The 20628-nt window shown below is 44.7% G+C and overlaps 1 protein-coding gene across 1 annotated transcript in view; it reads right to left on the bottom strand.

Annotated features, from left to right (window-relative positions):
- The window catches only part of LOC102896343 (BTB/POZ domain-containing protein 9), a 128510-nt gene that overhangs the window by 12081 nt on the left and 95801 nt on the right, over nt 1-20628 (bottom strand). Inside the window, exon 5 of the mRNA XM_006907423.3 lies at nt 9790-9868. Coding sequence (XP_006907485.1) covers nt 9790-9868 — 79 coding nt within the window. The remainder of the gene's footprint in view (nt 1-9789; nt 9869-20628) is intronic.

Here is a 20628-nt window from a genome sequence, read left to right as displayed (position 1 = left end):
TTTCCCCAGGAACCTGGAGGGGGTAGCTGATGGCTTGGGAGAGTTGACACTACCATAGGGGGTGAGGGGATGCCATCTAGAAATGTGCTGCCTGACCTGCCACATCCCCAAGCCCCTCTTCCCTCTGAGCACCTGTGGATCTCCCTGTCAGTGCAACAGCCAGGTCCTGAGTTTCTCTTTGCTCAGAAGCTTGTGTGATCCAATTTCTTTCCTCTGAATCTTCCCAAGATTGCAATACCCCTTAGAAAGGATGTGACCAAAAGCGAATGAAGCATACAAGGCAGAGTTGCACTACTGATTTATGCAAGACCATTACCATAGTCGCCGCATCATTTTCCCTGCCCCTTTTCAGCAATCACGCATCCCATTAGCCTGTTTGATTGCTGCTGCTCACAAAGGGGCACCTTCACTGAACCAGCTTCAGCAGCCTCTGGATCTGTCCCCTGAGAGGAGCTGGCTAATTTGGAATGTAGTCGTGTGGATGAGCCCACACAGCCTCAGTCACTATCTGGCGTCCTTTTCTGTAGCTGCGGTCTAGTATCGCTTTGCCCCTCCTCTCCGTGAGCCATAACTTGCTATCTGTTTGAGACAGTCCGGGGTGCTCTTTTCTCTGTGAACCCTGGAAAGGAGGTGCACAAGTGCAGGAACTCCTTAGCGATCAGCCGGGTTCCTCGGCCGGCTGCTGCCTGTGCCTTTCATTATAGGAAAGCCCAAGCACTACCTGTTCGACACGTCCTCAAGGTTTCTAAAAGCAGAGAAGCCTCTGCTAATTTTCCCAAGTTGGCCTAAAAGTCCACTGTGAACTGCAGCAGAAATTGGGAAAATTTAATAAATGGTGATCAATGACCCTACCTTGCTTTTCTGGTTTCTCCCGAGTAATTTTCACAGACTGCTTTCATGCCAACCAATACAAATAGGATTTCTGATCCAACCTTTCAACTTACATTTACGAGGTGACGTATCTTGATAATAGATACCTACCTTTCAATGATATTTGCCCATAAGTCAGATACAAAGACATGGTTTCTGAATTATACTACCCTGCAGATTTCCTATCTTCCTTTCACAGCATCTGGTATGGCAGCATCACACACCCACTCACCATGCAATAAACTTGAACTGATCCTAATGATGGTGACAATTAACATCTTTGTTACACTCCTCTCAGGAGCAGAAGTGTCACTCTATAGACTGTAGGGATGTTTTATTTTTGTTTCTTTAAAAATGAAGACCAAGTATTTCCAAGAAAACACCCCTTTCTATAAACCAAAGTTTTATGTATGGATATCTGAACAGCCCAAAACATTGTTTTCGGCTACGGAGCCCATTTCACGGGGAGACGTTTCCAGATTGTGACTAATACTTTTCAGGGGTGCTCACGGTGATAGGACACCCAGACAGTTTAGCACAAGTATTCACTCCTAATGGGTATAATGGGAGTAAGTTTCTTTGTGACACTGCTTATATATGGCAACAATAACTTTTCCATGTCACTTTCCCTTATTCGCATAAGCCAGGGCACCCACAAGTAACTGGAACTCCACTGTTTGGAAAGTTCTGGGGAAAAAAAAGCCTTTGTAATAGGTATCACCCCAGGCAGACCTCAAATTTTTGATTCTGTCTTTTCTGTGTGCACACTCTAGGTTTCCAGAAGTAGTGATTCTCTCAATTAACTTGGCTCTGGAGTAGTAGAGGTATCTTTATTTTTGAAAAACTAAAAAACAAAAAAAAGAAATGTTCTAGTTCACAGGTAGAACGTGGCAGATGTGGCCTTACCAAGGCCCCCTTTCCTGCTGGAGAGCCTGGCCATGGCCCCACTCTCCCTGGAAGGCCAGCGCATGTAGCCCCAGCCATCCCGGGCAGTTCTTCACTTCACCCAGGTAATGTGTGCCTGTTCTATCTAGAAGAGCTCCAGCTGCAGGGAGATTTCAGGCCTGACTCCTAACTGCTGGCTCAGCAGTGGGACTCGGTTTGAAATTATCCTCACAAGCTGGATGTCACCATTCATCTCACTCTAAGAGGCTCCCAGCACTCCGCTGCTTAGGTGCTAGGGGCACCTTCTTCCAGGCCAGTTGTTTGGTGCCAAGTGCTGCTCTAGTACAAGGGGCAATGACATGTGCTCACTGTGTTACTTTCTCTCTCTTCCCAATAAAATCTTTCATAATAGACATTTAAGTTTTAAAGATGCCTATAAAAAGCTCTTACTTTATAATCATGCTACAAATTAAATATTTTTCTGCCTTTCTTTTCTGTCTCACTGGGAAGGAACCTTTAAGATCTACTGCCCTCTCCTTAAAGATAAGTGTCCTGAGAGCCAGAGTGGTGAAGTGGCTTGCTGAGAGTCACACAGCAGGTCGGGGGTGAGGCTGCCACCAGGGCTGAAGTCTCCTGGTCCACATGCGATGAGACTCTGCCCTCCCTTCCACCCACTTCTCTCTCTTCCTCAGCTCATTCCTTGCCTTCCTGCCCCATGCATTCTCAGGCTTGCTTCTTTATCACCCTTTCTTCTTAGCCTGATTCTTCTGAGGAACCTGACCTTGATCATTATCTGCACGTATAGTCCTTAAATTCACATTAAGCTCACCTTTAACCACCCTTCCATCTCTTCCTATATTTTTCACAATAAATGCTGCTAGACATTCTCAGAGCCATCACAGCCCTACCATTCTCCAAGGTCTTGGGAATTACAGCCCTGCTGAGATCTTCAGTTCTTCCTCGTTCCTCAGATCCAGGTTGTCACAAGTAAGTCCTCAGAGCTGAATTCCTTCAGCACCCTGCACCAAAGCTCTGGCCCCCAGTCTGATTTATGGAGGGGCTACTGTGTGCTGGATGCTGGGCTGGGTGCTGGGACACAAACGTACCACAACGTGATCTCTGCCCTCAAGGAGTGCAGTGTATTGGGGGACACAGGCAAAGCCTCCTTCTAGGACTATTATGCAAACTCACAGGTGCTAGGCTGGCCTACCTGATCCAGGTCTTGGGCTCTGATGCTCCAGAGCTTACCCTCTCTCTGGCCCACACCTAGTCTTGCCCTTGCAAATGCCACCTCTGGCTTGCACACACCACACAGGGTACCCAGGTGCATTCTGAAACCTGGTTTGTTGTAGTTATTTCTATTCCCCAGCAGGTTTTACTTGTGTGTACTCCTTCCCCATCACTGCCATGTGCAACCCCTGGACAACTGGGTTCTCTCTAGCAGCAGTAGGAGTTTGAGGGCTAGAACTGGGTCTCTCTCTGATAGGTGAGGTTTGCCTGTCCTTTGGCTCTGGATCTCTCTGAATCTCTGCCGCCGGGACGTTTATGTCGATTCTAGTGCTGATAACTGAGAATTGTGGCCTTGGCAGCCAGTATATGACTGAGGTGTGCCTTCGGTGCTTAGAAGACATCCTCTAGAGGATGCTGCAGAACTCCTTGGGGAGCCAGAAAGGGTGTGATAAGACTTGGGAGGTGGAGTCTGGGAAATAATGATTGCTAGAACAGGAAGGAGGGTTTTTTTTTTTTTTAACAGAGTCCATTTCCCTGTGTGTTTTTTTTGTTTGTTTTTTTTTTCTTCACTAGAGCCATATGTTGCTATGGGAACGTGGATGGCAGTGGGAGCCCACAGCCACTCACCGGCCTGACAGAAGCCTGTAAATAAATTGTGCCTCACTCCAGGCTACATGCTGAGTGGTCCTGGAGGGCAACTCAAGCAGCCACTTGCAGACTTTCTGTCCTGCTGGTGCCAGCTCCAGCAGCGCCTCCTGCCTTAAGCTCGTGATCAGATTCCCTGAACAATAAGCCTTGAGCATGTGCAGAGGGATCTGCAACCCTTCCCCACTCCTTGTAAAACTCTTCATATACAATCTCATGCAAGTCTATCCAGTCCCAAAGGGCCAGGCTCATTTGACCCATTTTACAGATGATGCAACCTCACATCTTCAGGACCTGGCCTCTACATCCATCCACATCAGCCCTCTACTTCAGTTCACTCCACTATATTTTCGTACCTACTATTAACTGCTATTCGCAATGTCACCAGAGTTAAGACACTTTCCATGTGGGTTGATTTCGCTCATGCAGTAAAAGTGCAATCCCCCAAAGGAAGGGCCCTGCCTTGGTTTCTGTCCTAGATCTAGCACGGGCTGCTGCAAGAGCCTGTCCACAGGAACCACCTGCTCACTGAAGTCTCACATATCTGGGCCAAGGCAGAGCTGGGTTCATTTCTGTGGCTTTACTATTATGCTTTTTTTGGGAGATGGAGCAGCCTGGATGTTAAGAGCTAGGCTGCTTGGATTCGAATCCTGACTCTGTCACTCACCAGCAGGGTGACCTTGTGCAAATCACTTAACATGGCTCAGCTTCAGTTTCCTCATCAATTTACCTTTTCACTTATTAAGACAAACATTTTTTGTGAAAACCAAACACTAACATATGCCTAAAATACACATGTAGGGCTTGTTGTATAACTATATACAGTGAATGCCATGAAAACACCACCTGGTCAGGATTCAGGAACGGTGCTGGAGTCCGTGGTCCCTCTATGTGGCTCTTTCTGACCCAAGCCTCCCCACCCCAAGGAAATCACAATTCTGGCTTTAATAATAATCATTACTTAGCTTTCCTTTTCTTTTTTTTGAAGTTTTACCACCTGTGTACACATCCTTAAATGTTATAGCTTAGTTTTATCTGTTTTTGACGTTTATATGAAAGCAGTCCTACTGTATGTATATTTTTGTGTCTGGCTTTGACATAGATCACAGCCCTCTGGACGTACTGCACTTTACTTATCCATTCTCCCACGGGTGCACCATCGGGTGGTGTCTCATTCGGGTCTGGTATGAATAGTGCTGCTGTGAGCATCCTTATTCTTGCATCCTGAACTTGTATAAGAGCTTCTTTAGAGACTATATATAGGTGAGAAAATGCTTAGTCATCAGGTAGGTGTGCAAGTATTCAACTTTGGAAGACCATAGCAAACTGTTCTCCAAAGGGACTGGAGGTATCCATTTATACCCCCACAGTACTGGATGAGAACTTCCCATCACTCCTCATCTTTGCCAACAACCTGGTATTCCCCATTTTAAAATGCAGTGAGAGTAGAACCTACTTCACATAGTATACATAGTATAATAAATATAAAGGGCTTGGAATGGGACCCGGCACATATTAAGTGCTCAGTAAATACTAGCTATTACAATACTAGTTATTATTATAAGGGTCCTAAACTTTTATAATGCTGAGGTATTTAACATACTTTTCCATTTATAAAAGTTTCTAGTTTACAAACTTCTCGGTATGACTACAGAAACTCTGCCTTGGAATGCCATGGTATCTTGAGGACAAGAAGTTGAATCACTAAATCTCTTCCTTCATTTGGCTGACTGATGGGGAGGGGGAGAGGTGGATGGGCAGACCGAATGATTCATTCACTCGTTCAGCCAACAGGTACTCTCTGTGTATATCCAACAGGCACATGCTAGGTGCAGGGAATACAAAGATAAATACGACACAGCCTCTCTCCTCAGCTACAGAAATTCGATAAGTAAATGGAGCCCTGAGAGCTGCCTACAGACTGTCAATACCATCCTCAGTTTCTGTATTGACTTGGCAAAGGCTTTCATGTGGGTTCTTCTGAGCAGGAACACAGCCTCTCTATATTGCAGAGTTTTTCCTATAGTCCTATTTAACCCTTAGGGGTGCTTGTGCCCCTGAGCTCTCTGCTTATGAAAAATCACCCCAAAACTTGCTTTCAACCCATGTTTTCATAAAAGCCACAAAAAGAAATAGGTATAACTTCTATTTATTTTGATATACTGTGTTTCATAGGTCCACAGACAGGTCTCATTTGGGCCCAGGCTACTGTCTTTAAGATAGGAGTGGGCCTTTGTTACTTTGCTACAGTAATTAACCAAATGAAAATGAAGGGGTCTGTGAGAGGTGCTGCACCAGAACCAGCATGGCACAGTCACTGGAATTGAAACTTCAGATCCGCCGTGATATTTGTGGTATTGTCAACAAAGCCCCATTTCTAATCTTTATTTGGATGAAGACTTAAAAAGGGAAAAGAGAGTGATGCCTTCCTCCTAAGTAGCTCGGTCAATTAGCAACTGAGGCAGGTGGGCCGGAATGACCACACGATTGCTGAGTTGGTGACTGAGACCACCATGAAGCAACTGAGGAAAGAGCCAAGAAGGACCTTTTTGCTACAGGTACTTGGGAGGAGCAAATGAATGAAAACAAATGAAGGATAGCAGGATGAGAGAGTGGATGTGCTGGAAGACAAACTGACACTCAGTGCTAAGTGTATGAGGAAGACAAAGTACACCATGTGAGTGGGCGGAGGATGTGCAAAAAGGTGTCCAAGGTAAAGGACAGAAACGCGAGATGTGTGCCAAGCATGGGGAGATTACAGAGCAGAGAGGAGCAGAGCATCTCGTGCACCAACCCTCCCCCAAGTGAATTGAAAAGAAAATGTTCCAAGAAGTTAAGATAAATGACAAGGATGACACCGAGTACACAAAAGCAGGAGGTCACTGAAGAAAGCGGTGCAGTCTTCAAGAGGTTAAGCATTAGGGAATTTATTGACAGAAGTCATACACATAGCTAAAAAATTAAATGAATTCATTGCTGCGGTGCTCACAAAGGAAGATGAGAGACAGATGCCAGCAGCAGACATACACTTCCCAGAGGAGAGAGATGAAATGCCGCAGGAAATCAGAAGCGTGCCAAAACAGGTGATCAAGAAATCTGAACCTCCAGACTGCCGATGCTGCTGTCATCTGAGAGTTGGCCTGGCCCGGATGGAGAGAAGTGAGGGAAATTAACAGGCCACAGACAGATGCTGAGCCCTGCATGCAGGGAGGCCTGGCCTGCTGGAGCAAGACAGACACATACCTGTATCGGGCAAGAAATCCCAATCTGGTTTAGCTCGGTAGGCCTCTACTATTCCAAACAGCAGCTGGATGTTTCAAGGTCGCATAGCTTCCACTGCCACAGTCGCATAGCTGCCAGCACCTCTGGCCACTTACACACTATGCAGGTCACTTTCTACCTGTTGCCAGAACAGTCCAACCCCATCTATTCTGAATGCTCTTTAAGCTGCACTTTCCCCACCGTGGCCTGGTCTGACCCTCCCTCTCTGGATGGGGCAGTACCTACAGAAAACAGTCTTACCCAGGGGATGTGGCAGTTTATTCACTTATTTTTCTCTTTTTGTTATTGCACAGACAACCTCAACTTTTTATGCTAAAAACCAAGTCCATTTATGCTTCTGAAATTATCATACCCACTCCAGTGCTTCTCAGCCTTCTCTGACTTAGGAATTCCTTTTGTTGTAATATATAACTGCACAGCCCCATTTAGGAATTAAAGAAAAATTTAGTCTTTTTTTTAATGCTTTATATAAGAGATAAGTGACTGCAAATGAAATATATTTCATTTTAGCTTGATATATTACATAAATTTAAATTATTTTCCAATTTAATTTAAAATTTAAATTGTCTTCCAATTTAATAATAATATATACATAATTAATTTAACAAGTTTAAATGATAAGAAAAATTGGGATTTATTTTTAAAAATTTGGTGTTTGGTTTGGGGATCAAATATTTATTAAAATGCAGATTCAAAGTTACTTTTATTACATCATCAAAAAAAAGAAAAAGTGCTTTTATGACCAATGTTTAGAATTCTTTAATTCTGTGCTTTAAAAATTATCGAATGGTTTACTTTTATAATTTTCAGGTTTGTTTTGAAATGAAGAGGTAAAAGCAAAGGTTTCAGGTTTCAGTTTACAAGTTTTTCTCTGCAAGAAATACACTGTGGGCGTGTATCATTTTTATTTAAATAAATAAAAAGGCAAAATGAATATAAATTATCACAATATTTTCACTTTTTAAAATGCTGTTTGAAGTCTCAGAAACACCTCGATGTACTCTGGAGAATTTTGATTCGACAAACACAATGTATGAATCTTAGAACAGCTATGTAATGTGCAGGGCTCAGTGCAAAATGAAAATGTGGAGCCTCTTGTTCAAAAGGCAGGAAAAAGCTTTTTTATCAATCTCTCTCTTGACCTGTCATGGGGTTTTCATTTGATTTAATGTTGCACTCTCCTGGGCACAGGGATTGCCTTAATTAAGGCCCCAGCAGACACTCACAGGCACCAGGGGCCCTATTCAGTGACTCGCGTGCAGGATTCATACCAACCCTGACCCTCCCTGCATACATGTCAGGGACCCGTTGGGAGTGGAGAGTGGCAGTGTTTGTGGCGTGGGCTGAGGGTTGGGGGTCTGAGCAGGTACAGGCACCAGGGGTCAGAGAATGGGTAGCTGAGAACCCACCCTGGGAAGACAAGAAGGAGGGGAGGTAGGCTTGAGTGTGAGCTGAGATTCTAAGAGCTGGGTGGGTACTCCACTGTCCCATGGGGCTTCCCTTGTTAAAAAAAATTCAAAGGTAAAATTGCTAAGAACTTTAGGATGATGCTGGCGAGCATTACACTTCAAGCACGGAGCCCCCTTCTGGGCACGAAGCCCGATGTAACTGCCCTGGTTGCACTCCCAGAAAGCTGGCCTTATACAGATCTGAGAAAGATCATGGTAAGGTGAAATTGTAGAATTGTTACTGTTTATATGCCTTTAATTTATCTCTTAAATTTCAACCTTACTGTTCCTCACAACCCCTGTCTTTAACCAGAGGCCCTTCAGAGGTACACATTATACATGTATGACTGTACCAAAGCAAGTGAATGATGAGCAGTCTAAGTCAAGAGCACGGTCAACCGCTGGACATCAACCCTCACCACCAGTAGCTTACTCAACACCCACCTGAAGAACAGAAAAGGTAAGTGATTAACTATGAATTATTTTAAACTCAAAATTGAAACAGATACTATTCTCAACTTAAATTGTGTGAGTGACTCCCGAGGTGCCCTTGTGAGCCCAATGGGAATCCGTGCTGTTGAGGGGACAACAGTTCAGGTATGCCTGGCTTGATCTTGGTTTACGTTGCTGTTCTGGTGCAATCATTACTAGCGCCCTCCCCATACTCAAGGGCCCTGGATTCCCACTCACTGCAGGCGCTGTCTTCTCTCTTCTGATCTAGAGGAGTCCAGTGCCCTTCAAGCCATTTCCATTCCAGACAAAACAGCATGGCAAGGTTTGAGGCCCAGGCACCTCACCTGGCTGTCACTCTGACCATGGGTACCAAATATGAGGGAAAACAACGCACCCACTCTTCCCTGATTGAATCTAAAGGGGAGGGACCATCTACAAACAGCATGGTCCACTGAAACGACTGCCTGACCCCGGGAGCCGGGCCTGGGCACTGGGGAAGGTATAGGCCTGGAAGCGGGAGGAGGCTCGCTCATAAACACAGGCAGCCTGGCATAGGACTGAGTAGACAGAGGAACCAGCAACCGTGCACCATGGCCGCCCCCACGGGGCTGGTGTTCTTTGAACATTACACTCAGAGGGCCAAAGGACCTCTGAAATAGCTCTTTTGGGAGGACAGAAGACTAGACTCTGAGGACAGGGTATTTGACCTCTCAAGGTCTCTGTGGTTGCCAATTCCACAGAGAGGCTGGTAGGAGTAAGCAAAGCCATAGGAGTTGGCTTTCACTTGCTAGTGAAGAGACATTCGGAAATGATAATGATATCCCCACTGTGCAAGAGCAGGACTTTCTTCTGTGCCAAGCTGTCTGAACAACAGGCCATTAGCAGGTAGAACAAACAGTTCCACTTAACTCAGGATGTAGCATTTGCCTGTACCTCATGAAATATCACAGTATCTTTCAAGAAAGAAGACCCTTACCTCATTCGCTGTGTTGTGTGTTCCAACGATTCGGATGAAGGAGGCAGGCTGTCTTTCAAAAGTTACTGACTGCCAGGACCTGTGAGAGGAAGCACAACCATTTGCGTGGTTAGACGGTACAGTTAGCCCAGCCCACCGTGTGGGCTGATGGAGCAGAGTACACTGAGGAAGGGCCTCCTGTCCTCTGTCCTCGGGAGACCTGTGCTGTAGGAGGAACAGGGGACGGAGACAGGGCTCCACCCAATGAATGGCTGAGGGAGGCAGCAAGTACTAAAAAGCTAAGAAGAACAAAATCTTTATCTCCTCCACTCCTTTTTATGTCCCCATTCAGAGCCTACAATCTCATTAAAGGTGCTCCTATCTTTCTGTGAAGGTGATGTGGGGTTCTTATAAAGCTCTCCATAAACAAGCACAAAGTACAGACCAAGCCCACATTGTGCCAAGTGTGGCCAGATATAAAAGTGATCAAGGTTGGTGGGAGTTCATAAAACACATTTCCCCCTCTATGAGACAGGGCCTACCTCAGAGGGCTGCTGGCTGAATGGACGTGTCTGAGTGGGCACAGTGGCTTCACTGGAAGGTTCGGGGAAGAGAGTTCTGACAGAGGGCAGGGTAGGGCAGGGCGAGGGGACGGCAGTGGGGACCTAGCGCTGCGGTTAGAGCAGTGGGGGTCACTCACTGTGGCACGAACCCCAGGCTCTTTGTCTGACTCTCCTCCCATTCAAGTGACAGCACCTGGGGAAGAAGAGGCAATTTCTCCAAAGGCCTCTGCCCCTCCCTTTCCAGCTTCCAAATGTACACCCCACTGACGGTTTATTCTCAGGACTACCCAGGCTCTGGGTGGGCCCAAAAGCAGCCTCCAAATTTTAAAGGCAATTCCTCATCGGTCAGCAGGGGCTGGGCCCCTCATTTAAAGCCCAGACGAGCAGCTCTGCTCTTGGTTTCACACTCACAGCTCATCAGAATGCACTGGAGGAGTGCATGGCACCCACGACTGTAAACGCCAATAATATTTTCTATGATAAATGTGAGGAGATCACAGTTGTTGCCGTCCCTCCTCCGCTCATACAGTGGAAATGCCAGCTGCTGGGAAGCTGTTTCCTGTAATTGTCTAATTACCAAATAATGCTACCAAAGAAAATACATGTATTTGCGGTTTGTTTTTCCCCCTTTGGTTTCAGGTGTTCCATCTTCTCTCTCACTACGAGCCTCCCACTGAGATTGATTCACTGCTGCCTGGACACGAGGCCCCTTAAGGTCATTAAAAAGTCGTTACCATCCTGTGTGCAAAGTCTGTGCCTCTGAAAGCAGTTTTCTGGAAACAGCACAAGAAAAATCACTCTCCTTGTACAAACACTATTATTCATACATGAAGGTGATGCCATCTGACCATCCCCAGAGCTTGTACTCCTGGCCCATTTTCTCAGTGGGAGACTGTTTTGCTCTCAGACCCACACAGCTCTCTTGGAGAGTCTGGGTAGGTTGCAGCCTATGGGCCCGGCAAGCCTACAAGGGAGGTTCTGTGGGCCTTCCACACTGGGCTTAGGCTCTCATAGGCCTCGCTGTCACTTCCTAGCTAAGCTTTGTAACTAATGACAGACTCATGTGCTTCTTCTGGCAGGTTAGGGAAAGGAAGGTGTGTCCATGCCACATTGGGCATCAGAGTCCCATCCCCACTGCTATAGGAAGCTACAGCACACACCAAAACTGGTCCACTGCCTACTTCTCAGACCACCCTTCCAGGAAAGGGGAACAGAATTAGGATAAGTAACAACAGCCAGTGCAACTATTAAGGTCAAGTCAGTTTTACAAACAAGATCAGGGTGTAGGAGTGGAGGAGATAAAGATTTTGTTCTTCTTAGCTTTTTAGTCCTGTGCCTATAAAAAAAATCTTCAAGCACTTCTACATGTAAAGGTGAAACCTGACACTGAAGCTCAGGGCCCTCAAGGACACCCTCTGTGAGTGTAGGCAGGCCTAGACTTATGCCTACTGTGGTCCAGCTCCTCCTCTCCCCACAAGACAGACACAGAGGCCCAAGGCAGTGAAGGAAGTAAGGTCTCATTGCGGGTTATCCTAGGCGGATGTCAGAGCTGGGGCCTGAACCCCAGTCTCCCTTCTCTCACTATCTCTCCGTCTGTCCCTCCCCCTCTACACCAGGCTTCCACAGTGGGCTCACAGGCTTTGGCACCACTGCCCCTTGCTTCTGCTCGGGGAGGCAGGGCTGGCAGGGCAGAAGTCTGAGCAGGAGGTAGCATTTATGGAGTAATAAGATCAGAAGGCCTCAATTTAATACCAATCTTCCATTACATTACATTAATATCTAATCACATTAGAGTTCATTTTCACTAACGCAGCCTGAGAGTTGAATAGATGATTTCATTTTCAGCAAAACTGGATACCAATCCCTAAGACCAAAGTATCCAGTAGGAAGGGAAGTTGGTTAGGATGAGGTAATGAGCATTTCTCCCTCCCCAAATATCGGATTCCATTTCCCCTCAAATTCTTCAAAACAACTGTAAAGGCTGCTCGATGGAGACATGATAGGTGGCACTGGAGCAGTCATTGTCACATCTGAGCCACATTTGCAATCACTGTGCAACCTGCAAGGAGGCTGCCTCAGCTGAGATTTCATGGGGCCAGAAAACTGCCACCATCACTTAGTGTCCGCAAAAGCTCGCTGCCATTTTATGGACAGCTGTATAAATATTCCCATTCACCAAGTACCTCGAATCTCTTTTGCAGTAGACAACATTTCCAAAGACAACAGAACATCAGGGGCGTGGCACCCACTCAGTTCAGAGGCAGGACTGGGTGCTGGGAGGAAGTATCTGATAGCAGCAATGGAGGTCAAACAATACATGTGGTCCTGGATTTGTGTACTTACCCCCAAACCATAGAAACCCACACAGGACTCAAGTCCCAATCCTGACACTCGCTGGCTCTCCACTGGACAAGTCAGTCCCTTTACTGAGCTGTAATTTCCTCCTGTGTCCATCGTTGACAGAAATAATACTGTCCTTCCTCCTCGGTTACAGAAATGCATCTGGATGAGGTCTCAATTACATTATACTGTAAATATGTATCTACACATATGTACTCCGAGGAGATGTCTATGAGAATGTCTGCCAAAATGTTGATCAAGATTTTAGCTTTGGAAGAATTTCAAGAGACACATAGTGTACTTTCGTACTGTTTGAATTTGGTAGAATATATATGTAAGCATTGAAAAAAAAGCACCTATCTTACTACTGCTCAAGGCTTTAATGCAGATCATGTGACATGAAGCAAGTGAAAATGCCAGCATTGTAATATTATGCAAGATATTTCCAGTTGAGAGGATCAGTGGGGTGACAGTCAAGATGGCAGGTTTTAATCCTGGCTTTTCATAGATGAGAAGTAGTACGGCCCTCTTGTCTTCCCAGGGCTGGCAGCGTGGGTTCGGGAGCCAGGCTTGCCTGGGTTCAGATTTCTCTTTTACATTTTTATCAGCTCTGTGACCTTAGGCAAACTGCTTAATCTCTCTAGGCTTCAGTCTCCTCATCTGTAAAATGAGGGTAACAATAACTATCTAATTTTTTTGGTGAAGATAAAATACATTAACAAATGTAAACCATCTAGAACAGTGCTGGAATACAGTAGGTGCTAAAAATATCAATATTTGATATTGCTATTACTACTATAATTATCATTCGGCCAAATGAACCTGAACAAGACACACTATTTCCCTGGGCCTCGTCTCTGAGTCATCAAGTTTGAGAGCGTACGATCTGATGACTACTGCAGAGGTTCCCAAGGAAACCCAAGGCACTCCCATCAGCACCCATTTCTTGGAGGCAGACATCGTAGTTGGGCTTTGGAGGAATTAAGTATTTGCTGAATACACTCTTAAGCTTGGCACCTGCTGGGTATTGTGGGGGATCCATGCAAGATATAGTGCTTGCCCTTAAGAAGTTTACAATCTCTATGGGGAGATCGGCTATCCTTCTATGAACTAATTAGAAAACAATGCGAACAGTACAGTGGTCCCAAATTGGTGGTGTTCCCTTGTAATTAGTTGTTTGAAGCTTGGAAGCAATTGTTTTTCCCACAGAAATAAAGCTATAAATTCTGATTGGGTTCCCCGGTTCACCCGTAAAACTTAATTTAACACACAATAAGGTTGAAATACGATATATCTATGAAGTTAAAAAAAGGAAGAAAAAATGATGTTTCCATAGTGGTAATTAAACAAGCCAGATAAAATAAGAGATTTAAAACAATCTCTAAAGCTGCTGCTTGCTGAATGAGGATTAAACACTGTAGTTAATATTACATTCATGGGGATATAGCTGGAATATGGCAGGTAGGGTTTTGATAAGGAGAGCGGAAAAGTGGGCTAGGATCCATCCTTCTGAAAGTCTCCTGTCTGCAGGCCACAGTTTGGGTTCTCAAATGCTGTGTCCTCTGGTTCCCAATACAGTCTTTTAGGTAGGTAAGTAGCCAACTGGAGTCCCATTTAAGAGGTGAGGACATTGAGGCAGAAAGAGAAGATAAGCTATCTGTCAATATCCCGGAGCTGCCTGGCACAAGAGTCAACGATAGAAGCCAGATATAATGACTATTAGTTTATGCTCTTTCTACCAGAGGTCACAATGAGAAACTTTCCAATAATTGAGAGGATGGGGTATTGACTATATTCACTGTCACTTGGGTCCCAGAGTATTACCAACACCTCACTTATGCATTGATGCCATGATTCCGGGGCTGGAGATCACACACAGGAGTGGATTATGAGCTGACCTCAGACAAATGATAGTCTCCTAAAACCTCGGTGTCCTACGTGAAACTGAAGTGATAACAGTAGGGCACTTACCATTTAGGGGTGTGAGGATTCAATGAGAAAACAGAGAGTGTGTGGCATGTGGTATGAGCACCGTAACTGTTGGCTACTACTATTATATCTTTATTTTCACACGTATGGAAAATCAGAGAAGAGGCTCGGCAGGTGCTCCTCCTCTCCATACAGACCACTACGGAGACATCTACAACACGTAAGGCCCGCTAAAAAGCAAGCTAGAGGACGCAATATACAGTGTGGGACTGCACATACATACACACAACACACAAAATTGCATGTGTTAGTCATGAAAACACATATGCTTGTAAAATATTTAAAAAATATTTTGGCAGGAGATATGCTGAATTCATGAGAGCAGTTGTCTCTGAGGAGAGGATAGAGAATGGGGCTGCTTTCAGAGAACAAAGGAGACTTCAACATTAACTGGAATGTTTTCCTTCTTTGATTAAAATAAAAAAGACTTGAAGTGTATGTGAAAAATATTAACTACAGGCAATTCTGGGGATGAGTATGTGAGAGAATGGTATATTGCTTTTTGTTCTTTTCTGTATTTTAAACAGTTCTTGAAATAAATAAAAAGAGGGAGAAGAAAGGGATTAAAACCATGTCTGTTTATGTGAGAAAGAATTTGCCAAAGGTGGAATGAACTGAACGGCAAATATAAGAATTAGGGAGAAAGGTGGAGAGATTCCTCAGTGGGAGTATGGATTTGCCAGGTGGTGCCCCTGGCTTTGGACAGCTGCGCCTTTGTTGGAAGCAAGCACAGGACAGGAGAGTGGCCGGGTGGGGCAGGAGAGCACAGTCACCATCTGTAAGTGCAGGGTTTGTGTGAGTGGCTCTAGGTGAACAACAATACCAAACAGGCCCTAAGGGCAACAGGAGAAAGGGCCGAGAATGGCTTTCCATCCTAAGCCTTGACCTGCCTTCTCTGGGGATCCTGTGGATCCTATGAATGACAAAGGTGCCTGGTCTTTTCAGCTCTGGAAAATTACATGGCTCTGCTGCCTATGCTATAAAGAGAATGCAAATGTCAGAATTTTTTCTGCAGCAGATCTGCTGAACAGTGGGGAGATGGAGACAAGAAAGCATTTTGCCAGGGCAGACTGGCAGTTAAGCACGGCAAACTAAACCCATAGGTTAATCTTTGCTTCCTCCACTAAAAGGACAGGTTAATAAATGTTTTACAGCAAATATGTGAAACACACACACGAGCACAAAACAGAAAAAAGGATGAGGAGACGTTACCATCTCCGTGTCAACACCTTAGAGAGAAAACACACAGGAAGCAAGTGGGTTCATCCACAGAACCCTAAAAAGGCTCATGTCCTTGAGTCTCCAGCCACCTCTGATGATGAGGGTGTGCAGGGGGCTGAACCAAGAGCAGTAGTTGAAAACAGGTAAAAGGAGCAGGTGGACTCCCCAGGTCCCCTGTCCTTCCCACACAGTGGGGATGAGCCCCTGCTACCTTAGCAGGAGACAAGGATTTCACTCTGGAGTCCTTTGACACAGAGGGTTTGACTCCGGGAGCACCAGGCACAGCGGAGGATGGGATCCTGCAGGGCCCAAGAGCAAGGGATTGCATGAAAGTGAATATCCCAGATGGATACTTCCAAGCCCCTTCCTTCCTTCGGCATCCAGGCCACTGTGATCCAGGCTTAATCTCCAGGCAGGAGACTAAAGGATCCCTCTGGAGAGGTCCCATCCAAGAGGCAAGACCTAGAGATCCTGATCTTCCTTCCCTCTCTTTGTCCCTCCATTTTTCCTAAGGAATAGGCCCTGTTTTATCTAGACTCTGTCTTCGAGTAGCTTCCATTCTAGTGGGAGAGAGAGAGAAACAGACAAACAAATTTATCAGAATTAAAGAAGGGCTATGGAGAAAAAGAAATCAGTTTAAGGCTGAGAGGGGTGCATTGCTTTAGATAACTTATTTAAGAAAGTTCTCTCTGGTACAGTGACAACTGAGCTAAGACCTCCACTTATGGAAGAAATGGCCATGCAGAACTGGAAGAGTGTTCCACTGAGAAGGAACAAAAGGAAGCCAGCGTGCTAGATCGGAATGAGGGGGGAGGGGTCTTCCAACGAATCCCTGTTTGATGATCTTCAATGAAGCCTACAAACCCAACCACATATAAAAAGCTTCCAGAGAGCTTTCTCAATGCTTACCTTTTAAAGGTAAACATCCAGTCAAGGATCATCAAAGACTCTTACATAAAAAATAGAGACCAAAAGCAAATAGAAAAGAAAAATAACTCAGAGGATATAGATATAATTCGGTAAGTAGAATAAAACTTCAGAAAAAAAATCCCCATGTGACAAAAAGATATAAAAGAAAATATTATTGCATGTTTGAAATATGAATAAAATGATCTGACAAGGAATAACAGAGAGCAAGGAAATGCTCTTGTAAATTAAAACTATGAGTTGAAATAAATAATTCAGCAAAAGAGTTAGAAGCTTAAGTTGTCAAACAAAAATGACATAGAAAACAGAAGAAAAAGGATGAGAATGAAAGAATCAAACAAAGAGGTCCACTATCCAATTAGATGCTCCAGGAAAAAAAAAGCAGAGAAGATATGAGCTAGACAATTGTCAAAGTAGCACAACAAATGTTCCCAGATATGAAGGACATGAAAATTTCCCAGTTAAAGAGGCCACTACAATAAAAGAGAAATCACCCGCACCAAAGCATATTGCTGAGAAAATTTAGAAGATCTAAATGCTTCCGGAGGGGGAAAAAGCAGGTCAACATAAAGATGTGGGAACCAGATCACATCGGATTTTCGAAAAGCAACACTGAGAGAAGATAATGGAGCCCTTAGTTCTAAATGCTGAGGGAAAAATTAGTTCCCAGACAGATGACTATTCTCAGCCAAACTATCATCAAGTATTAGGATAGAACAAAGAAACTTTCACTCAGGCATAAATCTCAAAAATTTATCTCCACTGCATTCACAAGAAAGTACCAGAAAATGTGCTCCACCAAAACAAGTATGAAACAAAAGCAAAGAAAGTTATGGAATTCAGGAAACAGAGGATCTGCATGGACTACAGGTGAAAGGAATTCCTAGGATGATGGGGGAAGATTCCAGGATAAGAGGTGTGAGATCTGCCTAAAAGCAACCAATCCAGGTGGAACAAGAAAGCAGAGGCTCCAAGGGGCCTCTCAAGTGGGAAAAAACCCAAAACAGACTGATTTGCCAGAGGTGTTAGACCAGGTTGAGGGAATCTGTATCGCTCTGACAAAAGTTAGGAGGAAGAATTAGTGGTAAGTACAGAGAAAATTAATGAAAAAAAAAATATTCACACACATTTAATACTAAGTAATTTTTAACTCCAGGAAAAACAAATGAATGAGAAAAGAAAAGTGATGTAAGTAGTACATGGTTTAGCTCTGAACAAAAGTTACATAGTCATGCTAATGGCTGTGATAAATGACACAAAGAGAAACAGTGACCTAACTAGAATGGGAGGATGGCACGAGAAGAAATATACTTGCAAGGGGGAAGGGCAAGGAAGCTAAATCTTCCAAAGCAGGAAGACAATAGATAATTTTGGTAACAGAATTAAGAAATAAAATAAACGTATAGTTTAGAAACCTAAAGGTACAGACCAGAGGAAAGAAAGGTCTAAAAGAAATGAACGTGTCTGTCACAAAATCTAAGTTTGACCATATGCTCTGTGGGACAAGTGGAGGGACACAGGTACTTTTACACACTGCTGGGGGAAGTGTAAACTGACATACCCGCAACCAGCAACATTTTAAGTGTACATACCCCTAGAGCTAGGAATTCCTCTGACATCACTTTAGCTTATGATATGCTCACAGCATGGGAACGCAGCAGGATTAAGGATGGCATTAAAACACTGTGTGAACAGGAGAACAGAAATAGCCTAAATGCTCATCACTAGGGACTGGCTAAGTCCATTTTGGTACATCTCTATCCCTACTAAGAAAGACCATGTAGCTAGGGGGAGAGAGAGGGAGGGAGAGAGTTACACACACACGCAGAGGAGGGGGCACACATCTCCAGAGATCTCCAAGGTGTAGAAAAACAGGGAAAATACTCACACTTGTTTATGCACCATCTCTGGAGGAAGAGGTGAGTGGGAGGAAGGCATTTCACTGTCTGTAGTTTTTAATTTTTAAACCACATTAAATGTATTTTCTTTGAATGTATTATCTTTTCTAAATATTAACATTTTTAAAGGAAAAAAAGGAAAAAAGTTGCCTGTGGGGAGTGGGACTTGGGGTAGAGGGTAGGATGAAGCAGGGGACTGCTGCTTTTTGTTTTAAGTCTTGTGGTTCTACTTGACTTTAAAAACTATGCACGTGTATAACTTTGATACAAATTTTTTAAAAATTCAGAAGTTAAAAAAAAGCAGAGCCAAGAAAGGGAGCAAAGCCTGTGGTGATGTGAAATAGAAAGGGTATGTGGGGAAGATTTATTTACAACCCTTGAGAGCAGAGCTGGAAGGCAAACACAAACCTTCCCAAAAGATTCTCAAAAAGGGAGGCACTAATAAAAGCTATCCTCTATTATCTGAGCTTAAGCCGTGTGGCACTGGGATGAGATAGGTATTAAAGGCCTTGAGTGAGCCTCCAGACTGGCCTGAAGTTCGCTCTGACAGTTCTTTATGAGCATGCCCCTCGGGCTGACCCCACAGCTGCCTGCCTCCTTCTGAGCAAGCTGTTCCTATTGTCTTCCCCGACCTTGCCATGGACCAAGGACCACAGTCATCTCTTTAATCACATCTAAAGATGTGCCATGGACTGGGCATGTGAGTGAGGGAGAGCATGTCTTTTGCAACACTGGGTGAGGTGGGAATTCTTGGATTGTCACAGCCCTTACAGCTGGGTCCTACTGACCTTTCTCTGCTGACTCCCAGCCTAGCACATACTGGGATCCCTCGCTTGCTCCACAGGCAGAGCAAGAAGGGGTGTCCTACATAGCAGAGTGACAAAGTCAGCCCAGATCATTTAACCCTTTCCAAAGAGCTCCCTGGAGCCCAGATGTCTGACACCAGTCTAAACTGAAGAAGCTTCAGTGCAGAGCTCGCTGTCTAATCTGGCACCCAGGAGTAAGTTCTTTAGTCTTGCACGATGCTTAACTGGATTTTATAGCTGTCTCACTGCCTTGACTTACAGGGAATTCTGGGCTCGCTCCATTCACCATGTCTGTCCATCCACTCAACAACTATTTATTGAGAGCCCTCTCCATGCCGGGCTTAGGAGAAATGGCTCTAAGTCTCTCTAACCCGACTGCAGGTGGCAGGAAAACAGCTTGTTAGGAGCTACCAGGGTTAGTGATCATTTAGTCATATGCCAGTCAGCCAAATATTTGCTGAGAGCAAAAGTCGCACATCAGAGGTTCACAGACACATTCTGCTGGTTTACTGAGCAGCCGCCACTTAAAACCAGGAGATATAAAATAAAAATACATATTTCTGATTTCTCTTGAAAACTAGAAGTTCGAGCATCCCTGGGTCCCATTTTCTGCAAAGATAATACTGGCTGGTGTTGGGGAGAACCTTCTAGCTTCCAGTGGTCTCCATCACTCCCTGGAGCCTGCCTTGGTTGCTGTGCTCATTCACTTCACCCACCTGGCCCCAGGAGGTGGTCAGGTTTCAATCCCAGCCTCAGACAGAGCTAGGGCAGGGGTAAAATGGAACAAATTGAAATTTCTAACTCTTGTACAGGAATCCCACCACCTCAAAATTCTTTGGGGATCTAGCACCAGAACTGGTATACAAATTATGCTACAGTTTTAAAAAATCTACTTCTTACACTGTCCTCTTCTTGGCCTTGAGACAGGTACAAGTGAGGTTCTTAGAAGGATGTAACTGCTGATAACAGTTCTTCTCAATTGCAGCTGCCTACCTCCCCACCCCCACCCCCCTACACTCCTGGCTACACTTACAAGCTTATTCTGTGGAGCTTCTAAACATTCCAACTTCAGGTCATTCCTCAGACCAATTAAAACTCAGAATCTCGGGGTGGGAC

The sequence above is a fragment of the Pteropus alecto genome, unplaced genomic scaffold (assembly GCF_000325575.1).
Source record: "Pteropus alecto unplaced genomic scaffold, ASM32557v1 scaffold202, whole genome shotgun sequence".
Classification (NCBI taxonomy): domain Eukaryota; kingdom Metazoa; phylum Chordata; class Mammalia; order Chiroptera; family Pteropodidae; genus Pteropus; species Pteropus alecto.
This window is presented reverse-complemented; position numbering and strand designations above follow the sequence as displayed.